This window comes from Antechinus flavipes, chromosome 4 (genome assembly GCF_016432865.1).
Source record: "Antechinus flavipes isolate AdamAnt ecotype Samford, QLD, Australia chromosome 4, AdamAnt_v2, whole genome shotgun sequence".
Lineage (NCBI taxonomy): Eukaryota > Metazoa > Chordata > Mammalia > Dasyuromorphia > Dasyuridae > Antechinus > Antechinus flavipes.
This window is the reverse complement of record NC_067401.1, coordinates 200560837-200584935: the sequence shown is the minus strand read 5'-3', so window position 1 is coordinate 200584935 and position 24099 is coordinate 200560837. Positions and strand designations below refer to the sequence as shown.

The following is a 24099-nucleotide window of genomic DNA, read 5'->3' as shown; positions in this document are numbered from 1 at the left end:
ACGCAATTTGTAGCAAAATTCAGGTCCACAGAATTTTATGGCTCATCCATTTTTCAGCCTTATTTTATACATATATACATATAAACACACATACACACATACACACACACACAGATGTATTTTTACAACTTTCTCCCCACCTTTAAAATGTCCACTTGACTCAATTTTCACCATCAAAGGATTTGCACTGCCATTTTCCTTCCTTCCAATGATTGCTATTGACTCAAGGAAAAGCTAAGGTACAAATGCAAGTAGGTCATTCATATTATCACCTCTACTACTTGCTTAGAGCTAGATGACCTTCATGCAAGTTACTGAATCTCAAGCTTAGTTTTTTCTTCTACAAAATGAGTGGGCTGTACTAAATGGTTTCAAAAGATTCTTCTAGCTCATTTAATTCCATTTCCAAGTGTGCGATTACTGATTTTTATCACAAGAGATTACAGTGGTGCTTACACCAGAGAAAATCACAGTCTAGCTTCCTATAAAGTATGGTTGATTGAATCATGGTTAACATTGCATGCCTGCCTAAGATTATGCTTTTTTTTTTCTGTTTAAAACAAAACTACCAAAACAAAATATAAAACTTGCTAATCGGTATACCTGCTAAATTTTTTTCCTAACAATCAGAGTAAGATTTAGAGAACATATATTTGCCCAGAAACAATTAAATGCTTTTTCTTGCTTACTTTTAGCAACTGAATCTTAATTCTTTCTACTCTATTTTGGATCTTCATCATTATCTCTTGCCTAGACTATTAGAAATATCTTCTAACCAATCTTCCATCTCCAGATTCTCCCCTCCATACTTCTCACTACTATTAATTCACCAATGCTATCCTCTACCTCTAAAACTCTCCACCATCTCTACCTGATGAAATCTTTTCTTTCAAGCTCCAAGTCGCCACTTAATAGATGTAAGTCCTTTGAGGACAGACACTGAGGATGGCATGAGCAAAACCATGAAGAAAACAAGAATAGGGAATGGTGAGCAGACTAGTTTAACTGGAATAAAGAGCACATAAAGGAGGATAGCACAAAATAAGGCTAGAAAGATAGCCATAAAATAGATGCTATTAAATGGCAGGGTGGGAATGAATCGAAAGGTATCATTTACATTAAGGACATGTTTATTGGTAAAAAAAAATAAAATACAATTTTAAAAAGTCATTTGATTTCCTCTTTGATATTATAACTATAATATCAATAGGCAATAGGGAACTATTTTGGGGGGAGTAGGGAAGCAATCAGGGTTAAGTGACTTGCCTAGGGTCACACAACTAATAAGTGTCTGATTTCATATTTGAACTCAGCTCCACCTGAATCTGGGGCCAGTGCTCTGTTCACTGTGTTATGCAGCTCTTTCTGGGTAATGGGAAACTATTAAAAATTTTTAGCAGACAATAATTTCTTGCCACCACAAAAAGAACCGCTACATTTTTGCATACATAGGTCCTTTTCCTTTTTTTTTTTTTTTTTTTTTTAATGATCTCACAACACAGCAATGGTGTTTTCCCACATCCCCTCCAACATTTAGCATTATTTTTTTTGTCATCTTAGACAAACTGATAGATATGAGGTTTAAATCAAAGTTATTTAATTTGCATTTCTCTCATCAATAATGATTTAGAGCATTTTTAAAGGTGGCTTTAATTTCTTCATCTAAAAATTGTCTATTCATATCCTTTGACCATTTATGAGATGATTCTTTATATATCATCATAAATTCAATGATTCCCTATAACTCAACATAAAGCAGCTTATTTTCTCTGTTCATTGTGATTACATGTTCATCCAATTGCCTTACACCTATCTCTCTTGAAAGGTCTTCTCCAGTCTAGCTTACCAACCCATCAAAGAGGCCTCAAATTTCAGTTCCTTCATGAAGCCTTATGGGATTAATCACAGTTTTAGAGGTGAAAAAGTCCTTTCATTTACAATCTGTGGCCTTTTTTGTTTTTTTAATAGTATTTTATTTTTCCAAATACATGCAAAGATAGTTTTCAACATTCACCTTTGCAAAACTTTATGTTTCAAATTTTTCTCCCTCTCCACTTCCCCTCCCTAAGACAAGATATCTGATATAGGATAAGCATGTCCAATTCTTCTAAACATATTTCTATATTATAAACTTGTTTTAAAATATTTTGGTAATTAAATTTCAACATAATTAGTTTCATTTGAAATCCTATATATTTTAGTTTATGCATTTAAACAACTTTATTCCAAGATAAGGACTGACCAGAATTCCTCAAAAGTTGAGAAACCTTGATCTAACCCAACTACACCATTCTGTAGAGAAGGAACTAGAGGTACAGTGGTTAGAAGTCTTTCTAAAGTCACATGAATTGTCTGTGACAGACAACATCAGATGACAAAGGATTAGATTCAACATCTTCTGAGTTTTAATTCATTGCTTTTTTTCTTCCTGTTGACATCTGCCCTTATGTTACCTTGTCCAACAAGAACCTCTCATAGTTCTTTCTCCAATGTTATCACTATCATATAAACAACCTTCATGTTTTCCTCCCACTCCACTCCTAAACTGCCCTCTCTCTGACCTGAAAACCATGTAAATACCTCACTACCTATTCATACTCTGATTTAATGTTGCTTTTTTACTATCTATAGCTATAAGTCTTTTTGGAACTCTCCAAGAAACTCTGGACTACGGCTACATCAAGTCTTTAAAGCATAAGAATAAGCAAAATTAGTCAGAGAATATACCAAACACCAAGTTGTCAACCCCTTCTGAGAGTTAGCATAAAAAATATCCTCTTCTCTATACTGACTTGTTTCTTCTTGATTGAGTTCACTTTGAATTCTGATGAGACAGTGATTTCCTCTAGAACCTGTTCCTTTACATTTATAGCACATGGGAAACATTCCACTATGAAAAAATGTCTTTTCTTTCCCTATTTCTTTCTCCAAAATTCTGTTTAACTAGAAGAAGCTTCAGTCTCTTATCACGTCTAAATCCCTACCTACTTCAATCAATCAATAAATCAATAAGTATTTATTAAACACCTACTCTGTTCCATGCAGGCAGCTAGGTGGCACAGTGGATAGAGTGCAGGGCCAGGAGTAGGGAACACCTAAGTTCAAATATGGCTATCTGTGTGTGTGACCCTTATCAAGTCATTTAACTCTATTTGCCTCAATTCTATTACCTGTAAAATGAGCTGGTGAAGAAAATGGCAAACCACTCCAATATCTTTGCCAAAAAAAAAAACAAAAACAAAAACAAAAACAAAACAAAACAATAACAACAACAACAATCAAAAGGGATCACAAAAAATCAGGCACAGCTGAAACTACTCAATAACAATACTAAAATGTGCTAGACACCATGCTAAATTTGGGGATATAGAGACAAAAGTCCCTTCCCCACACTCAAAGAACTCATAGTTTAACAGGGAGACAGCATGTAAACAACTATGTAAGATAAACTATACTGTATAAACTGAATAAACTGTAGATGATCAACAGAAGGGAAATGCTAGCATTAACAGAAGTCAGGAAAGAGTTCTTGTAGAAGATAGAACTCTAGTTGGGACTTGAAGGAATCCAGTAAAGCCTGGAGGCAGAGACGAGATGGGAGATCATTCTGAACTTGGACAATCTGAAATTGCAAAGCCAGCAAAGGGTTTTTGTTTTTGTTTTTGTTTTTTGCTAGGAACAACAAAGGGGACATTGTTAATGAATCATAGAGTACATAGGGTGAAGATAAGAAGACTAGAAAGATAGGAAGGGTTAGTCTGAATGTCAAATGGAAGATTTTATACTTGGTTCTGGAATTAATGGAGAGCCTTTGGAGTTTATTAAATAGAGCACGGACATAGTCAGACTAGAGCTTTAGAAAGCTAAAAAGCTTTTTTTTTTTTAACTGAGTGGAGAATGGATTGAAGTGGGGAGAGACTTGAAGCAGGACACCAGAGTTGAGGAGTATTGAGGACCTATACCAAATAGTAGCACTTTCATATTCACTTATATTAAAATTACTTTCACCATTTTAACTTAGGATCCCAAATCCAGCTTTCAGCACATGATCTGAAAAGCTCAAAGTCATAACATAGGAGCTTCTTCATTGCTCCCCTGTCATCTCCCATCCTTTCCTCACTTTCAGGTTTAGAGGAAGAAATGGCTCTCTACAGAGAAATTTAAGATGGATAATTTTGATTACATTAAATTAAAAAGGGTTTGCACAAACAAAACCAATGTAGCCAAGATTAGAAGGGGAGCAGAAAACAGGGGGAATTTTTTTTTTTTTTACAGTCAGTGTTTCTGATAAAAGTCTCATTTCTAAAATATATAGAGAACTGACTCAAATTTATAAGAATACAAGTCATTCCCCAATTGATAAATGGTCAGATGAAGAAATTAATGCCATTTTTTAATCATATGAAAAAAATTCTTTGATTCACTATTGATTAGAGAAATGCAAATTAAGACAGCCCTGATGTACCACTACATATTTTTCAGATTGGTTAAATGACAGGAAAAGATAATAATAAATATTGGAAGGAATGTGGGAAAACTGGGACACTAATGCATTGTTGGAGGAGTTGTGAAATGATCCAACCACTCTGTAGAATAATTTGGATCTTTGCCCAGAGAGCTATCAAACTTGCATATCCTTTTATCCAGCAGTGTCTCTATAGATCTGTATTGCAAAAAAAATCATAAAATAGGGGAAAGAACTCACATATGCAAAAATGTTTGTAGCATCCTTTTTTGTAGTGGCAAGGAACTGGACATTGAGTGGATGCCTATAGTTGGGGAATGGCTGAATAAGTTACGGCATATGAATATACTGGAATATTATTGTTCTATAAGAAATGATGAGAAGGCTGATTTCAAAAATGCCTGGAAAGACTTATATGAACTAATGCTGAGTGAAGTGAGCAGAACCAAGAGAACATTGTATCCAGTAACAATGTGATGATCAACTGTGATGGACTTGGCTCTTTTCAACAATGAGGTGATTCAAGGCAATCAATAGACTTGGGATGAAAAATGCCATCTACATCCAAAGGGAGAGCTATGGATACTGAATGTAGACCAAAGCACAGTATTTTTATTTGTTGTTTTTTTTAATTGTTTTTTTTCTTTTTTTTTTTCCTTTTTGATCTGATTTTTCTTGCACAACATAATGAATATGGAAATATGTTTAGAAGAATTCCAGATGTTTAACCTATATTGGATTACTTGCTGTCTTGGGGGGGAGGGGAAGGAAGAAAGGGAAAGAGCAAAAAAATGTGGAACACAAGTTTTTACAGAGGTGACTATTGAAACCTATATTTACATATATTTGAAAAATAAAATACTATTAAATTAAAAAAAAAAAAGAAATGCCTCTCCTGGGATTTTATCCCTATTCATCATCAATTGCTACTTTTCTCTCTCATTTTCATTATTGCTTTAACTAGTTACTTTTCTGGCAGATTCTACTTTTGTAACACTTCTCATATACCCTCTTCTTTCTTTTGATACTACCACTTTCCCAGAAGGCTCTCATTGATTCGTATCTGGACTATTGCAACAATCTACTTGCTCAATTTTCTCCCCATGCCTATCCATCCTCTTCTTAAATAAAAAAATAAATCTTAGATCTGATAGATAAAAAAATCTGACCTCAGATTTGAACTTAAGACTTCTTACCTGTGTGATCCTGGGCAAGTCACCTAACCCCAACTGCCTCAGCAAAAAAATAAAATAAAATAAAATAAAGCATTTCCTACCCTGATTTTTTCCTACTTTCTAGTCTTCTTTATAAAGAGGACATTGGGGTTAAATGACTTGCTGAGGGTAACACACTAGTAAGTATCTGAGCCCAGATGTGAACTCAGGTCCTCATGACTCTAGGGCTGGTGCTTTATGACGGTGCCACCTAGCTGCCCTCCTTTCCAATTTCCTTGTACTTTTCACATATGACTGACCATCCTTTCCTGAAAATCCGAAAGCTATCAAATAGGAACTGCTTTGTTGCTACACTGTCTTCTCCCATTTTTCTTTACTTTCAGATCCAAAGGAAGAAATGGCTCTTCTGGGACCTTGCCCCCATTCATCACCAATTATATGGTACCAGAGTACCATCCAGTTACTCTGTGATCTAATGATGATGTCCTCCTTGCTGTTCTTTGAACAAAACACAGAATTCTTCAACTCTTGATTGCATACATTTCCACAGGTTGAACCTCATGCCCTGGATACTACTCTCCTTCCTTATTTCTATCTATTGGCTCCCCTCATTTCAACTAAAATTCCACCTTCTACAAAAAGCCTTTTTCAATTCCTCATAATTTTAGTGCCTTCCCTCTGAGATTACCTCCAATTTGCCATGTATATATCTTGTCTATACAGAATTGTTTAGATATTGTCTTCCCCTTTACACTGGAAGCTCATGAGGACAGTGACCATTTTTGCCTTTTTTCATATCCTCAATGTCGAGCACAATGCTGGCACAAAGAAGGCCCTTAATAATTGTTTGTTGACTTAATTTGACTTATTATTATTGTGTTATTGTAATATTGTATATACAATATATATGTTGGCTTGGCCTTTGGGTCCATTTTTTTCATACCAGCTTAGATCAATGAGTATGGTAGAGATGTGTTGGTTTATTTGTAGATTTGCTAGAGGGTTTAGTTGGTGGAAAATGTGTGTAAAGTACCCTAGCATGCTTGAGAAGTTGTGTGTATGAAAGGATTTGTTTGGTATTTTATTTGTTAATAGGTTAAGTTCTGTGGCGATTAGGATTTCTGATATCGTTAGGATTAGGGTGGAAAGTTTTGTGAGGGTTGGTATTGTTATAGGGATTATAGTGGTTGGAAGAATGTCTGATGTTGATAGGAATCCTGCGAAGATGCTGCCTAAAGCTAGTCTTATAATGGGGTTGATTAGATTTGGGTTGCTTTCATTTAGTGATGATATGGGGAGAAATGGAGGTTCTTTTAGGAGGGCAAAAGTGGAATACTCGTATGTTCCAGACTGCTGTGAGTGTTGTGGCAATTAGGGTAATGCATAGGGCTCAGGTGTTGACATGTGATATGTTTATAGCCTTGATGATTGAGTCTTTTGAGTAGAAGCCTGCTAAGAAAAGAGTGCCTATGAGAGCAAGGCTGTTTAGGATAGTAGCTGATGAGGTGATTGGGAGAAGTGTGAGTAGGGCCCCTATTTTATGAATATTTTGTTCATCATTGAGACTGTGGATGATAGAGCCAGAGCATAGGAAGAACATTGCTTTAAAGAAGGTGTGTGTATAGTAATGGAGAAATGCTAGGTGCGGTTAAGGCCAAGTGTGACTATTATTGGGCTGAGCTGGCCAGATGTGGAAAAAGCTACAATTTTTTGGATGTCATTTTGTGTACTGGCACAGATGGTGGTGAATAAGGTTGTAATACTTCCTAAACAGAGTATAATGGTTAGGGCAGTCTGGTTAATCTCTATTAGGGGGCTAAAGTGGATTAAGAGGAAGATATTTGTTAGTACTATTATTGTACTAAAGTAGCGTGGGGCTGAGACGGGTGTTGGCCCTTCTATGGCTGAAGGTAGTCATGGGGGGAAGCCGAATGTTCATTTTTAGTTCTGCTGTTTCTTTGACTATTTCTCATTCTCTACAACTGTAGGCAATTCCCACAGTTCAGTCATTGGCATTCCTCTCCCCTTTGTTGGCAATCACGAGACTTTAATTGTCACTGTTTTGTTTTCAGCTTCTTTTTTCCTGAACATTAGTCCAATAGCACTAATTGCTTAATGGATGGCACATCTCATCTAGATGTCCCACTGACATTTGAAACCCAACAGGTGCCCAACTTAGCAACTTTTCTTCAAGACCTATCACTCTTCCTTCTCTATTACCATTAATGGCATGGCCATCATGCCAGTCATGCAAACTCTTAACTACCTAGTTCTCTTTCACTCCTACTTCTCTCTCACTTCCCATGTCAAGCTGTCAAGTCCAATTGATTCCACTCCAGAATGTCTCTTGCATTCCTCCATTTCTTTAGCATCCTAATGCCACTCTCATGCAAGCTCTTATTAGCTTTTGTTTCAAAAACTTTTAAGACTCTTCTTACTAGTCTCCCCAAATACCATAAAGGTGCCAAAGCAACCTTAATACACAGGCTCTAGCTGTGTCTGTGTGTGTGTGTGTGTGTGTGTGTGTGTGTGTGTGTACTGTCTATGAAATAAAATGCAAACTTCTGAACTGGACATTCAAGGATATATACAAATTAGCTATAATTTATGTTTTTGTCATTTTTTTCCAAAATATTCCCTTTCAAGTAGTCTCATTCTTTAGTCAAACATTTTTCTAATATCATCCTGTCTCTTTTCAGTCATGCATGCAATCACCCATGCCTCAAAGGGCCTTCTCCTATATCTCTTGCCTGATGAATTTTTTTTCTATTTTTTCATATCCCAGGTCAGTAAATTTAGCCTTCCTTTCACCTAGCAAGGATTTCTTCCTCCTCAAATCAAATCAAAATATAATTAGTATGTTATATTATTAGTTATATTATATTGTGTTATGGGTCAGAACTCTATTCTTGAAATAAGGATTCTTACAAGGTGCTAACTCAGTGGAATTGATAAGACAATGGTTATCTAGTTTAGCATGGTGATTAATAATTCTCTAGTTCAGTACATGACTTAGTACTTAATATAGTTCTACAAAATTCACACCTGTGATAATGTAATTCTAATAGAGCATATAAACTCAGCCAGACAGATTCATTCCGTCTCATACCAGCAAGGTGGCTGACCCATCCTCCTTCATTCCTTCAATGAGACCAAAGCCCATTTGAGCCAGAGACAGACTCAGAAGGGCTCGAAGACAGACTGGGAGAAGACAGTGACTGGAGGCTGGAGCACAAGCTCTCAGACTGAGACAGACTTCAAGACAGAGACCGTGATGGTGGTCCTCCTGCCTCCCCCAAAGTAATCAAGACACATTCTGGAGGACCTCAAGAAAACTAGCCCGGGCCCCAGGCAAGGAAACTGGATTGTGAAAGAGATAATAAAGAATTTGGACTTTATCCCTAGCTATTCTCATGGTGATTACTTTACTGAAACGAAGGCTGGTCCAGAGACCTCCAGAAAACTAACCAGGACATTACAATATGGTATTATTCTAACTTGGATTACAGTTATTTTTGCATTCTGTCTTAATCCCTAATAAATGCTAATTTCTTTGAGGACAGAATTATGGGTTTTTTTCAGCTTTTTCCTTTTCAAAGATATTTTGAGTGGTTTGACATTTCCTTTTCCAGTTCATTTTACACAAGAGGAATCTGAGGCAAACACGGTTAAGTTACTTGCCCAGGCTCACATACCTAGTAATTATATTAGGCTCTAAATAAATGTTCTTTGAGCTAAAGTGAGCCAGAAGAGAATTCTCTGAACTTCTTTTCATTTCTGGCATTGGTATCTTCTAACTACTTATTGACAATGAAAACTAATTTAATTCATTAAGGCTTTTTAAAGAACATTATAATAAATTCTTTGTTTGAATTAGTATGTAGAGGGACTGTTTTCATTTTTAAACTCTATCATAGTGCTTGGCACAGAGAAAGCATCTAATGAATATTGTTTTGGTTCTTTTGAGACTGAGCCTTTCCATGTCACCAAATAACTATAATCTAAGTTAAAATATAATCAGTTGTATTAGAGAAGGTCAAATCACTTTTTGATTTGAGGAGTAAGGAATTACTACAGAGTACAGGGAAGGCTGAAGGAGTTGAACTGGGATATGAAGGAAGAGAAAAATTTCAATAGGCAAGTAGTGTAGGAAATGGCCCTTCAAGACATAAGAGACTGCATACACAAATAAGGAAAGGTAAAACTAGATTAGGACGACATGGAGACCGCTCACTGGCCTGATCTTGCTGCTTTGGACTATTCAATTTCAGATTTGTGGCTATTTACCTTTTCTTTATCAGTCCAAGTTATCTCAGGGCTCTGCTCTGCATTTAGGACTCACTGATTGGTTTTTCCTTGCCATACCTCAGATTCCCCAAATTTGAGTCATCCACCATCCTTGGCATTCCTAGTAGTAGGCATTCTCTACCTTGTCTGATCTGCTTATTGGGTAGAATTAAATTATTGTTTCCTAATGGAAAAAGTGGTGTTTTAAATTAAAATACTATTTTAAACCAAAATACTTGATTTATTTTCTCAATTAAAATCCAACTTTATAAAAGAAGCCTTTCCCAACCCCTCTTAATTCCAATTCCAATTTCTTATTTCTCCTATACATAATTTGCTTTGTATGTATTTGTTTGCATACTATCTCCCTCATTAAATTGTAAGTTCCTTGAGGTGGGACTTGTCTTTTGCCTCTTTTGATATCTCCAGTATATAGCACACAGTGCCTGACACATAGTGAATATTTAATAAATATTTATTGATTATATTTATTACTCCGAGGAAAGGTGTGATCCTGAAAAACCAAGAGTTTAGTGAAGACATTACCTAGGCTACTCTGATAGTTGTCATTTCTACCTTTCTGTAGAGCTAGGAAGGAAAGAAATCCTTCCTGCTTCTCTTGAATTGAGGCTTTATGAAATAACTTTATTTCTTATTGGAAATGTTACAAATTCCTAGATCTAACACATCCATATTCAAAGAGAAGTATATTACAAAGCCAAATATTAATGACTTTAGATTGTCTATATTATATTCCCTTTTGCTAGAACAGACTATCAGGATCTTATTATAAACACATTTATCTGTATTGATCTTTCTATGCCAGCCCCTGTGTCCGTTTCCTGAGTTTCTTTCCTGTCTCCTTTATTAAACTGGGGGCTTCCTTTGGGAAGACCTTGTTTGATAAACAAGGACAGGGATGCTTTCTCCCTAATAGGCTGTGTTCTCCCTAGGAATAGAACTATACTTCCTGTTTCTACTAATTTCTTTTTTGTTGTTATTCAGTTGTGTCCAACTCATCATGACCCCATTTTGGGGTTTTCTTGGCAGAGATACTGGAATGATGTGTCATTTCCTTCTCTAGCTCATTTTACAGATGAGGAAACTGAGGCAAACAGTTGAGTACCTGCCCACAGTCATATAGCTAGTAAGTGTCTGTGGCCAGATTTGAATTCAGGAAGACTAGACTTCATCTACTTAGATGCCCCTAATTTTTTTTTACTAGTGCCTAATACAGGGTGATAGAGAGATAGAACTCAGGATCAGGTAGTGACTAAGAGGATCAGTAAGTCAGTTTGGACTTGGTAATAGAATGCAGGTATCTTGCTTTCTGATCAATACAAGTGACTACTAGATCCTCATCTTGGCTGGCTAGATTTTTTTAAATCTAGCCTTCTTAACATGGTATCAGATGCAAAATGCATAGTCCCTTCATCTTCTCAAGCTAACTTCTCCCTGTTCTGCCAGTAATGTCTGCCAGTACTGCCAGTAATGATCATACCCAGAGAACCCCACAAACAATACCAGGGAAATTCCACATAGAAAGAAGAAAAGACAAGAGTTCAATTGTTAGAAAGTTTTTTCAAACTTAGTAAATAAATCATTTCCCAGAAATCCAGGTCATCTGCTACCATATATCCCAGATCTAACTAGAGACCAGTACCTAGTGCAAAGGCCCCTTCCCAAGGGGAACCATTCAGTTTCTTTAACCTATTAGCTCTATTCTTCCAGCAATGCTAAAAGGACTTACAACAGCCCAGAACTGCATCAGCTCTCACAGAGGTCTCTCTGATTTTCTCTACTTTTGAGTTCATAGATTTAAAACTACAAGAAAACCTTAGAGAACAGTGAATCAATTCCATTCTATAGATGAAGGAATGGAGGCCCAGAGAAAGTAAGTGATTTGCTCAAGCTCTCACAGGTAATAAGCAGCAAAGCTGGAATTCAAGCCCAAGCCCTTTAACTCTGTTCAAATCCAACTCTCTTATCATACTTAACTCCTTGACCTAGTTCTTCTGCCTCTGTCTTCCTCCCCCACATTCTTCTTTCTGCCATATAGTCTTGCTTCACAGTCACCCACTGAACTTCCCATGTCCCTAATGCCCTAGGAGCTCTATAGTTTCCCTTCTCCATTTCACTACCTTCAGAAGATACTGACCACAAGCTCTGCAAAGCGGGCATTGAGCTCCTCTGCAGGTGGGATGGGGCTGGAGAACTCCAGGAACTGCAGCGGATGGTTGTCCCGGAGGTTGATCTCCGGGATGTCATTGCCCCCAAAGCAGCAAAGAAAGCCCAGGCCATGACGACTCCTCTTCCAGGGAGCCATGGTCAGTGGGAACCCCGTTATCTACTCATCGTGATCTGAGAAAGAGAGAAAAGGGGACATGTGAGAAGCCAGGGATCAGAGATCATCATCAAAAGTTTTTCATCTTAGACATTTTTTGTCAATGTCTCTATCTTGAATGCCCCATGGCCATTCTTTCAGCAAACCCAGTTCCTCATTGGCAACACAAATATTCAAATGAAAATATGTAAGAATGCTCCCAAGGAGATAATATTTTAATAGAGATAATACACATAAGCATAATAATGTCCAGAAAGAAAGTTATTGGGGAGTTACAAAAATGATGAGTGTATCAAGGACAACGATTATATGATACTATTGATCTGATTATTGAGCTTACAGATGCATCCACTCAAAGCTATTTCTACCTTATTACCCTGTTTCTTGCAATAATTAAAGTCAGAATTCTTCACAAAATAGAACCCCAACAAAATCCTTCAAAGGAGGTAAAAGAAGGACATGGGCCACATTTGAAATTTTAAAATTGGCTATTCAATTTCCATTGAACCCATGGCTTGGTTAATTTTGAAATTCCTGATTTGGGAATGATTTTTAGTGGGATAGTGAGGGGTGAGAGTGATTAGTGAAAAGAATATTGATTTTAAAATATGGCTCCTGGAATAGCGTTCTTCCTCATCACAATTTAACTCATATGAATGAACTATGAGAGCAGGGACTCTAACAGTTTCACTTAAGTTTGTTTTTTTTTTTTGTTTTGTTTTTTTTTTTTGGTTTATTTGTTTTTTTGTTAGTTCTCTGACAATTGTATATTAAATCAAGTGATAGGTTATATAATATATGGAGGAAGGAAAAGATAGTATCCTCACACTTGAGTTACTAATCTGATTGGAAAACCATGACTCTTGCCTTCAAGGTACTCCCAGAGTGACAGAGCTCTGTGCCTAGAGTTGGGAAGATCTGAAATCAAATCTAATCTCGGACACTTACTAGCTGTGTGACCCTGGGCAAGTTATTTACTCTTTGTCTGCCTCAATTTCCTGAACATTTAAATGGGATTATAATAATAATATCTAGCACCTAGGATTGTTGTGAAAATCAAATTAAATAACTTAAAGATTGCTTAACATAGTTCCTGGCAATACTGTTTCCCTTGGTCAGTTGTTTTAATCATCACTGACTCTTTGTCACCCCTTTTAGAATTTTCATGGCAAAGATAGAGCAATTGTTTGCCATTTCATTCTCCAGTTCATTTTACAGATGAGGAAATTGAAGCAGGATTAAGTAACTTGTCTAAAGTCACACAGTAAGTGTCTGAAGTCAAATTTGAACTCGGGGCTTTCTGACTCCAAGCCCAGCACTCTATCTACTATGTTATTTAGCTGTCTTGGAATATTGTAGGCATTTATAAATATTTATTTCTTTCCTTTCAAAGTACAATTGAAAACCAAGAATTAACTACTTCCTCAGTTTTTCTCAACTATCTTTTTGCCTCTTCTGTGAGATTTTAGGCAATAGAATAAGCAAGGGACCTGGACTCCTCAACATACTCTGATGCTTGCAAAATGGGATTGTGCTTTCAGGCCAGTGCTATCCAGCACATGGCAGAATATATTACTATTTTGCCTGTTACACAGCCCAAGTTCCCTCCTTCTATAGGACAAGAACACTTCTATAAATCTAGAGCACACATTAGCCACCCTCACCTTAGCTTACACCATTTCCCTTATCTGTAATATATGCTCCCCTGTCTGGCTTTTAACTATTCTTATTAGAATAATGTTAAGAGCAGGGAGAAGAAAGACGGGTAAGGGGAGGCAGAAAAGAATGCTAGAGGCATTCTTTGAGAATGTTCCCACCAGTGCACTTACTGCTCAGCCTAACCCTCACTTCAGTTCTGTGAGATTCTGGCTTACTGCCTGATATTGGCCCCCTCCTGTACACTGGACTCCAGCTTAGTTTGCCTGGCTGTTGTTTTTTTTTTTTCTTCTTGGCTGAACCTCTATTACCCTAGTTCCACTCCTCCCTCTCATTCAAGCTTTTCTGTTGAGACAAAACCAGATGACCTGTGATTATACCTGCTACATGTGGAGCCTGGGGTGTCTAACAAGAATTAAATTCAATCCTTTTTGTTTAGCTGCCTCCAAACACAACTGTAGCTTGGCTGATCTGTGGCATATTGAGAAGTTATAATGACCTCGTCATACCACAGTTGGGAATGTCTCGAGGTTACAGGAGGTTAGGATGATAGTGAGATAGGGGCCCAGGGGATAGATGGGGTGATATCTGGGAAACCAGTGGCTGGGTTTCTTTGATGGCGTCCCAATTCCACCCTTCTTCCCTCATCCCACTAACCAAGTTGGCTTGTTGGCTGCCAACTCTGATTTGACAAAGGAGAGGGTGGCAGGAATGAGAGAAGGGAGTGGGAGTGAAGCCATAGCTACCCATACTCAGCTGGGGTCAGGGTAGTCACAGACCTTCTAAACAGGAAGCTGAGAAGGATCTGAGTACTCAGCACTCAGGGGAGCACCGCATAGTTTGTCCTTTTAAGGGTCTTATTTGATAGCTCCTGAATTTGCAGTACTGGGGACACCATCACCCACTCCTCCTTCCCTTACTAAGCACTCTTTTTCCTTTTTTCATTAAAGTTCCATTTTACTATCATAGAACAGAAATCAAATTTTAGGATGGAAGGCAATTTCCCAGAGAAGAATGACCTGTTTAGCTCCCCAACCAGTTCTTCCTAATACTATAGCCAAATCCCAATTAGGGAAAATAATGAATCTCTCCTCCTCACCCCCAAAGTTTTCAAATGTATTCAAATTCCCACTATTTCAGCTTATAATCATGTAAAATAATGGAAATTTATTCTAGCCCAATGGAAAAATGCAGTAAGAATAAAAATAATAGGGCCACTCCAGGGGATTCATTATTCAAACTAATCTAGACTTAGATGTATTTCACAATCAATAGATTGATCAGTCAATCAACTTGTTCCCTATCTTATCCAGTCATCCAACTTGAACATCTTGCTATCTATCCTGCTGGTGCTCCATTACTCATCTGCAATTGCCTCAGAGAATTATCACCAGAAAAAATATGCTCCCAAGCTCTAAGATAGTTGACTAACTTAGTTTTGGAACTCTCACTCTGGACTTCATTGATGAATGAGTGAGTTTAGCCCATCATATCTGGATGGTCCCAGCTCTCCATTATGGAGGATGCAAATTCCAACTCCTTTCCATCTCTTGCTCTGAGTTCCAATTAATTAAATTAACATTACCATTAATACTACAATCAGATTAATCAGTAACCAGAATAATATTACCACTGTTTCTGGAGAGGGCTTGTCAATTAATTGTCCTGTGGATCAACTCACCATGTCTTCCAGATATAACCATCCTTCCCTGAACATCATGTGTGATGTCTTACTAAAATGTAAGCCTTTGGAGGACAAAAACTTTCTCAATCTTATCTCATTTTTGTATTTGTATTGTCCACTTAGCACAGTGCCTGGCACTTACTAAATGGTTTTTTTATTTATTTGATCAACAAGGATTTATTAAAGACCTATATTATGCCAGGGACTGTATTAGGCACTAGAAGTATAAACACAAAAATGAAATACTCCTAGCCTCCAAGAAAATTCCATTCTATCAAGGAGACGATGCATGTGCAAAGATATAAACACAATATATATATAGTAAATATTAGGCAGTTTGAGTGAATACTATTATCTAAAGGTATCCAGTAAAAAAGTGGTTTAAAACTCAGAACACTAAAGAAAACCACCTATTAACATTATCTATATTTTATTGCATTTTTATTTATTTTGTCAAATATTTTCCAATTACATTTTAATTAGGTTTACAATTGGGAGTGTAGCTGAGAGATGCTGCAAGAGATCTCACTTGATAATAATAGTTATCAATTATATAGTACTTTAAGGTTTTGTGTTTCACTTGTGTTTGACTTTTTGTGACCCCATATGTTTTTATTTGTTGTCAAGGATCCTGGAGTGATTTCCTTCTCCAGCTCATCTTACAGATGAAGAAACTAAGACAGAGTGAGTGACTTGCCTAGAGTCACACAGCTCAAAAGCATCTGAGGCTAAATTTGAACACAGGGAAATGAGACTTCCTGACTCCAGGCTTGGCAATCTAGCGAATATGCCTCCTAGTTTCCCCACTTTAGTGCTTTACTGATATTCTCTCATTTTATTCTCACAACTCTGAATACTACTTTTAGCCCTTTTTTACATATGAGAAAGCTAAAACAACAAAAAAAGTTAGTCACCTGCTAAGAAATTACACGTTAAGTGTCAAAGGCTGCATTTGAATTTATGCCTTCTTGATTCCAGGACTAGACCTCTATTTGAGCTAATCTTTGAAGGAAACTAGAGATTAAAAAGTGATGGTAAAGAGGGAATGAATTCCAAGCATGGAATAGCAAAAAAAAAAAAAAAAAAAAAAAAAAACCACAAAGAAATTGTAGATGAAATGTCATATGGAAAAAACAAGAACAAAACCAGTTTGACAGGACAAGAGAGTGAATGAAGTGGAATTATAGAAAAGCAATAATAAGCTTGGAAAAATAGGAAGAAGTCAGGTTATACAAAGCTTTAAATGTCAGAAGGATTTATATTTGATAATAAAGGAAATGGGGAGACACTTAAGCCTGTTGAGTAAGAATAGTTTGGTCAGATTTTGGTCAGATTCATCCTTGAAGGACATGACCTGTCACAGAGTTATTGCTATTTGTCCTGGATGATGTCATGTCTTGATTTGTATGTGAATTGGAGTTAGTGAAATAAAGTCTTCAACTTCATTCTCTTCCACAGGCATAAAAGTCCAGTGACAGGGAAAAAGTCCTGATGACTCATGATAGCCTGGATGTAGTAGATGACCTGATGTCTTCCACATCTGACCAAACTCTAAGTGCTCCGCCCTCATGGCCACTGAAACAAATTGCTCTCATCTACCCATTCTGATAGAAAAGTCTTTACATGTTTGGGGTAGACATCCCCTTAACTTATCAACAGAGTCAGTAACTCTGGTTTAGACCATTTGCCACGACAATGGGATGTGACTACCGCACATAAGCATGTGTGAAAAGTGAGGAGCAAAAGTAGAAGAGCAGCCCTGAGAAGAGCTTAGCAAGCCCTCATACCAGAGAGCTAGTTTTCCCTGATCACTCCCATATACACACTTGGTACAGAATCGTAGTTATGCAGAGGATGGATTGGAGAGAATGTGAGAACAAGATTTAGAATTGTTGAAGTGAGAGGTGATGAGGGTCTGAAGTACAATAGTGGGTTTTTGAATGGGGAGGGGACCAGATGAGAAAGGAGTGAGATAGAACCAACAAGACCTGACAACTGGTTGCATAGATGGGGCAAGGAAGAGTAAAAAGTCAGGATTACTCTTGAGATGATAAATCTGCATGACTAGAAGGATGTTGGTGTCTTCCACAGAAATAGGGAGGATGAATAGATGGGGGGAAGGTTAAGATGATGAGTTCTATGTGGGATATTTTGAATTTGAAAAATCTCATTAGTGACATCAGACTGCTACTCAGGCAAGAAACCAGGGATGGATTTATACATTTATACATATAGTCATCTCCATAAGGAAGATGATGATAATAAACATAATAACAAAAAACATTTATACAGCACTTAGGATGTGTCAGGAACTGTGCTAAGCACTTTACAATTTTTATTTCATTCGATCCTCACAACAATCATAGGAGACAGATGCTGTTATCATCTCCATTTTACAGCTGAGGTATCTGCGAAAGACCAAATTTAAATGATTTGTCAGATATTACACAGCTAATAAGTTTTTGAGGTTATATTTGAACTCAAGATTTCCTGATGCCAGGTCCAGTGCTATATTCACTTCACCACCTATCTTCCCCTGATATATGAGTGCCAAGGAAAGTGGTGAGAAAGTCCAATATCCTGAGCAAGACTCCATCTTACTCTTCTTCACCTGAATCTCATTCTTCTATTCTATCTCCCAGAGTGGACCCTTCCTTTTTATTTTACTTTAAAACAGTACCAATATCTAAGTATCCCAAAAGATTGAAAAATAGAAGGTTGGATTGTTTCTCTCTCCTCCAACAGTAAGATGTGCCTCCCTTCTCCTCCCTTCCAACAACTCTAGAATCCTTCCAGCTCTGGATTTGCAGAATATCAGAATCCCTCAGAGAATGATGGCATTGTGACTTGGAGCCTAGTGGGTAACCTGAACCATTTGCCCTTTTCCAAACAGGAAGAGAACAGGAGTGGCTTGGTATTTTAGGGACGTGTCAGGCCCACTTTGGAGAAGCTGTCCCTGCTTGACATCCAGGGTCTAGGGAGCAGACAGACAAATTCTCAGCTATGTTTTGTCTTAGACTCCAAGCCATTTTAAGTAAGACATATAAAGGAAATTCAGCTCCTCTGGACATTGAGTAATAGGGTTGGGCCTAGAGAAAAGTGATCAGAAGCATAAAGATATAAAGTTTGAAGGGACCTTAAAAGTCAGTCATATAATTCAAGTCTCATTTTGTAGATGAAAAAACTGAAGTCTAAAGAGGCTAAATGACTTACCTGAAATTACACAGTTTAATAGGTATCAGAGGCAAGATTTGAAGTCAGGTGCTCTGACTCCAGTTCCAGTATTCTTTCTAATATATCTTTGCTAACTTTAGCTAGTGGTGCTTTGAAGACTTAACACTGGGGTAGGAGCCAATCAGAGAGAGAACAAACCAGAACTATAGCCATCTGTTAGGGAATCCCATAAATGTCTATGGATTCAACTTATAATCTCCATGCCAGTGCATAAGCATACCCAAGTACTATTTCTCCCATGGGTTCCCTCATCTCAAAGCATCTGCTGGATACCTCTACATCGATGTCCTACAAAAGTGTCCTACACAATGTCCAAAAGTAAACTTGTCTTATCTTTCCCCCTAACCTCAATCTCTCCTCCTAACTTTCCTATTTCTGTCAATCACATCATTATTCTTCCAGTACCCCAGATTCCCAAACTGAGTCATCTTGAACTCTCCCCCCACCCATATCTAATTAGCCACATCTTATTGGATCACTCCCCTATGCATCTCTTACTTTTATTTCAATTCAAACTACCCATGTTCAGACCCTTTTCACCTTAAGTCTGGACTATTACAAGAATCTCCCGTTTGATGTCTCTGAATCCAAGCTTTCCCCTCCCCCATCCATCTTCCTCTTGCCAGTCAATTTACATTCCAAAAGTGTAGCTTCAACCATGGCATCCCCTTATTCAAGAAGCTTCAGTGACTTATTCATTCTAGGAAAAAAATACAAAGTTTTCTGGTTGGTATTTAAAGTTCTTCACAGTCTAGTTCCAATCCTTCTTTCAAATATACTTAGAATCACTTAGTACATATCACTTCTCCCTAATAGACACCATGTGCAATTATACTGGTCTCCTTTCTGTTTCCTCATTCAACTTTTTGCTTCTAAGTCTTTGCCCAGGATGTCACCAATGGTTGTAATTCTACCTCTCCTCATCTTTTTGCCTCTTGGAATCCTTAGTTTTCGTTAAGGAAAAAAGCATCTCAAGGACTATCTCAGCCTTTCCTAACCCTCATAGCTGTTAATTTCCCTCACACACTTTGCATTTATTTTATATAGATCCTGTATTCCTTCATCTGGGAACATCTATTCTCTCCAATAAAGTATATGCTTCTTGAGGGCAAGGATCATCCCACTTTTGTATTTGATCTACAATGACTAGCACAATACCTGACCCACAGGAGGTGCTTAATACATGATTATTAACATTAATAGTTACTTAATAAAATATTAATTTGCATTTGTAAATTTTTCTCTCTGTGACTATAATTTTAGTTTTTACCTATTCTTGTTTCACCAACACTAAACAGCTTTGTTCTGTCCTGGATCTATTTTTGATTTCCCTTCAGTTCTTTCCATTTCCTGATGAGTTAAACCTGTGACGTAGTTGGTCCCCTTGGAAAATGAAGGACAAACAACAAACTCTATTGGCACTACTCTAAACACATCCAGAAAACCAAGATAAAAATTGTAGAGCAAGAACAGTAAAAGTAACCAATTAAAGTCCTTCCCCCAATTCTTGTCCCAAATGAATGTGACTTATTAAATTTTTAAATATCTCTAGTGGAGGGATTCCGAGGGGCCATCGGCAAGCTTCTCCTACATCTCTTGCCCCAAACACTGAGTTCAGAACCTTGTAAGCATGGCAATTAGGAAATATCTGTTACAGCAACTTGGAAGCAGATGTAGTGCTTCATCAGAATGAATGCAATACTCAGACTTCAAGACTCCTCACCTTGGGCTCTGATCAACAACTTTATCCCAAAATGGTTTTGGTTCTTGTGTGTAAAGGAATTCAGTTGCTATTTACAAACTATAAGAAGTACACTTTAAAAATGGAGGGCAGCCAGGTGGCAAAGTGGATAGAAAGCCAATTGGAGTCAGGAAGACTTATCTTTCTGAGTTCAAACCTGACCTCAGACACTTACTAGCTGTCTGGGCAAATCAGTTACCCCTGTTTACCTCAATTTCCTCATCTGTAAAATGAATTGGAGGAAGAAATGGCAAATAATTCCAATATCTCCGACAAGAAAACTCTAAATAGAATCACGAAGAGTCAGACATGATGACTGAAGAATCCATATGATCTCCCATAAATTCTTCTTTCCTATTGCCTTTCCTTTGCTCTTATCATTGTGACCTGTGGTGACACCATAAAAGGCTGAAAAGAGCCCTATTCCATGTCCTAGCTATATTTGGAGTCAGGGAATTCTTGGTTCAAATTCCATGTCTGCCATTTGCTACCTGTTTGATCCAGGGTAAATCGCAACATGTGAAGTAAGGAAAAGGAGAATCTCTGAGAATTCTTTCTAGCTCTGACTCTCCTGGCTCTATTTTCTGAATAATCTCAGGAAAGTCACAAGGATGTTCTAATTAGCTCCTCTGACTTCCCATGATGCTCTTTGAAGATGGTAGGACAAACTTATGACTGTTGGTTACAGCTGTTTTGCCATGACTCTAACAGAGACTAAAGGGAAAAGAGGAAGGAGGAGGAGGAGGATGTCCTGGTCTGAAGGCAGAGCTGCCCCCACTCCCAGGGCCTGAGACATTCCTCTCCTGCTCTCCTTTTTCCACGGGGTCCCTTGAGGCCCCTGGGGTCTGGGAGTTGGGCCTGGCTCTTCCCAAAGCTGCTGTGGAGAAAATAAGGAATGCAAACCATTTCCTGCTTCACGGGCCCAGAGCGTCCCATATATCTGACCATTTGCATGCTACAGAGGGTCACGCAGAGACCAAGCTCTGAGGCCCAGCTACTCAATGAAAAACAACAATGCACAATTTTGATTTACACTGTATAAAGTGCTTCCCCCCACAATAATCCTGTGAGGTAGGTCATGGGTTTTTTTCAGCTGCCTCTTCACAGATAAGGAAACCAAAACTCAGATAGGTTAAGTGAATTAATGAAGACCCATAACTACTATTGAAGAGCATAGACTTCCTTGCCTCCCCTGGTACGTCTCTTACCTGTTATCTATTTATTCCTGCCTCCAAGTTTTTACACAAACTTTTTTCTCCTGTAGTTTCTCTAACAAATAAATTTAGAATTTGCAATTTTTTTTTTCAAAACTGGCCTCTTCCAGGAAGCCTTCTTTGATTAGCCATACCTAATTCTGATCATTCTTTTATTGCAGTATTTTTTTTCTCAAAGGATCGCATGAATCAGAACTGAAAAACACTTTAGGATTAATTTTCTCTCATTCTCTCATTTCACAGGTGAAAAAGCAGGCACAAAGCACATATTTATTCAAGCTTAAACAATTATTATGTAAGAGTCAAATTTGAATCTAGGACTTCTGATTCCAAACCCATAGTCCATTTTACAAGCTACGTGATAATACCTCTCTCAGTTGATACTCTATTAATCTTCATTTAAAATTAATTTTAAGTATTTTACAGTAGTCCTTTTTCTCATGCACATAACAGAATATATATTATTTCATGTACAACTTCATGCATGGAAAAATTTTGAGAACTAGAACCATATCTGCCCCCAATATTCTGGGGACTTTTAAATGAGGCAATTAATGTCTTCTCTGCCTTTCATCAGACTATAGGCTTCCTGAGGAAAGGCACCATAGTTCCCTAATTAATCAGGTTTCCGAAAGTAAGGTCTGACTGACTACATCTTCCTTACTTCCAAAACAAAGTTATGCAGACAGGTAATATTCAATCCATGTTGCTAACTACAGTGGTATCGTTTTCCAAATATGAAACACAGCGAGATATTGTTCATTTCTCTTGAAGGTCTCAGGTTCCATTCTGAGCACAGAACTTATTATGTGAGCCCTTCCTTCAGCAGGCTGGGTGGGGCAGGGGGGTTGGGGGAAAGCGCTTTCGAAATAACCAAGTTCTCTTTCCAGGACTGGGGTGCTATTTTTAGCAGCCGCCCAAAAAGAAAGTGGTTTTCCCCTCTGCTCTGGGAAAGACAGAGAAAGCAAAGTCTGATCCAGAATCCCCTCTGAGAAACTGGTTCTCCCAATCTTCCCTCCTACCCTCCCCCTACCCCAGGGCTCCTTCTAGAAGGCTGGAGGGTGTGAATGAATCAATCAGGTGGAGGCCAGAGATGAAGTTTTGGGGAGGGTGAGGAAAGAAACTTGGAAAGAAGAAAATGAAAATTCTCAGCTTGGAGTTTGTTCTGAACTATCAGCTTTTCAGAGATGGGTAAGAAAGAGAGAGGCTTTCCTGCTCTGGGTGTCCTCATTTCGAGGTTAATTTGTCTCTCGTTTTACAAAGGAGGAAACTGAGGTCCAGAGAGATAGGAAGTAACAGAAGCTTTATTTTAACACAAATTGTCTAACTTGAAATCTAGTGTTCCTTCAGGTATACCATGATGCTTCCCACTGGTATATCTCAACACAGTATATTGGAGGACATGCAGCTTCTCCTCCTATTCTTCTAAACTTTGTGATCTCAGTGAATCTGTCTCTATTCCTGAAGAGTTCCAATATTTATATGGGTAGGACAAAGCCAGGAATATCGATGTGGCATAGGCTTGAGAACCCAAGGCTCCATCACTTTTGTATAGGGAAAACAATGGGCCTTTCAGTTTCTCCTAATTATTTTTCTCTTGCACCAAAACCAAGACATGATTTCTTTTTTCCTTTTTTAAAATTTTATTTCAGCACTTTTATTTTTCTTTATTCAGTAATGTGTTGGGCATTACGATTCTGAAGTCTCAGAATGTCTTAAAAATTTTGGCATTCTACTGTTATGTGAAAACATTAAGGCAACATATAAAAACCTCACATAAATTAACTAGCTACACAAATTTACAAATTTTAAATGCGAACTTTTTTTTGCAACACTTAAGCAATTTAGGCCCATGACATCAGGGGAAAATAACGGATTAAGAAAAGAAAACTGGTTTCTAATGCTTGGATTCAAAATGTATTTTTCTGCTAGGATGGTGAACACACATTTAATAAATTGTTGCCAGCCTTAGGAGAGAAATTCTGCAACTCAGCTCTTTTAGATGCTGGAAATCTGACCTTTAGGTAACCTATACAGATCTGATGCTTTATAGAACTAAACTGTACAGCTACTGAGTGTCAACCAGTCAGCTACTATACTGCATATTAACCGGTCAATTCTCTAAAGCAGTTAACTCTTAGCCTGACCTGTAGAAATGAAGTGACCTGTATTAGGGTTTAGATCAAAGCTATGTACAGGGTGTGCTAAAATATACACCAAAGGAACAAGGTCAAATCAGTAACAGTTCAACAATCTAAAAAGTGCTGATATTTGTCTTATATCAGATATAAATTTCCCC

General features: G+C 37.6%; 1 protein-coding gene across 3 annotated transcripts in view; it reads right to left on the bottom strand.

Moving 5' to 3' along the window:
- The window catches only part of DAAM2 (dishevelled associated activator of morphogenesis 2), a 137539-nt gene that overhangs the window by 48211 nt on the left and 65229 nt on the right, over nucleotides 1–24099 (bottom strand). For all 3 annotated transcript variants that reach the window (XM_051996889.1, XM_051996891.1, XM_051996890.1), the window contains exon 2: nucleotides 12086–12288. In XM_051996889.1, the coding sequence (XP_051852849.1) occupies nucleotides 12086–12253 (168 nt within the window). In that variant the 5' untranslated portion in view covers nucleotides 12254–12288. The remainder of the gene's footprint in view (nucleotides 1–12085; nucleotides 12289–24099) is intronic.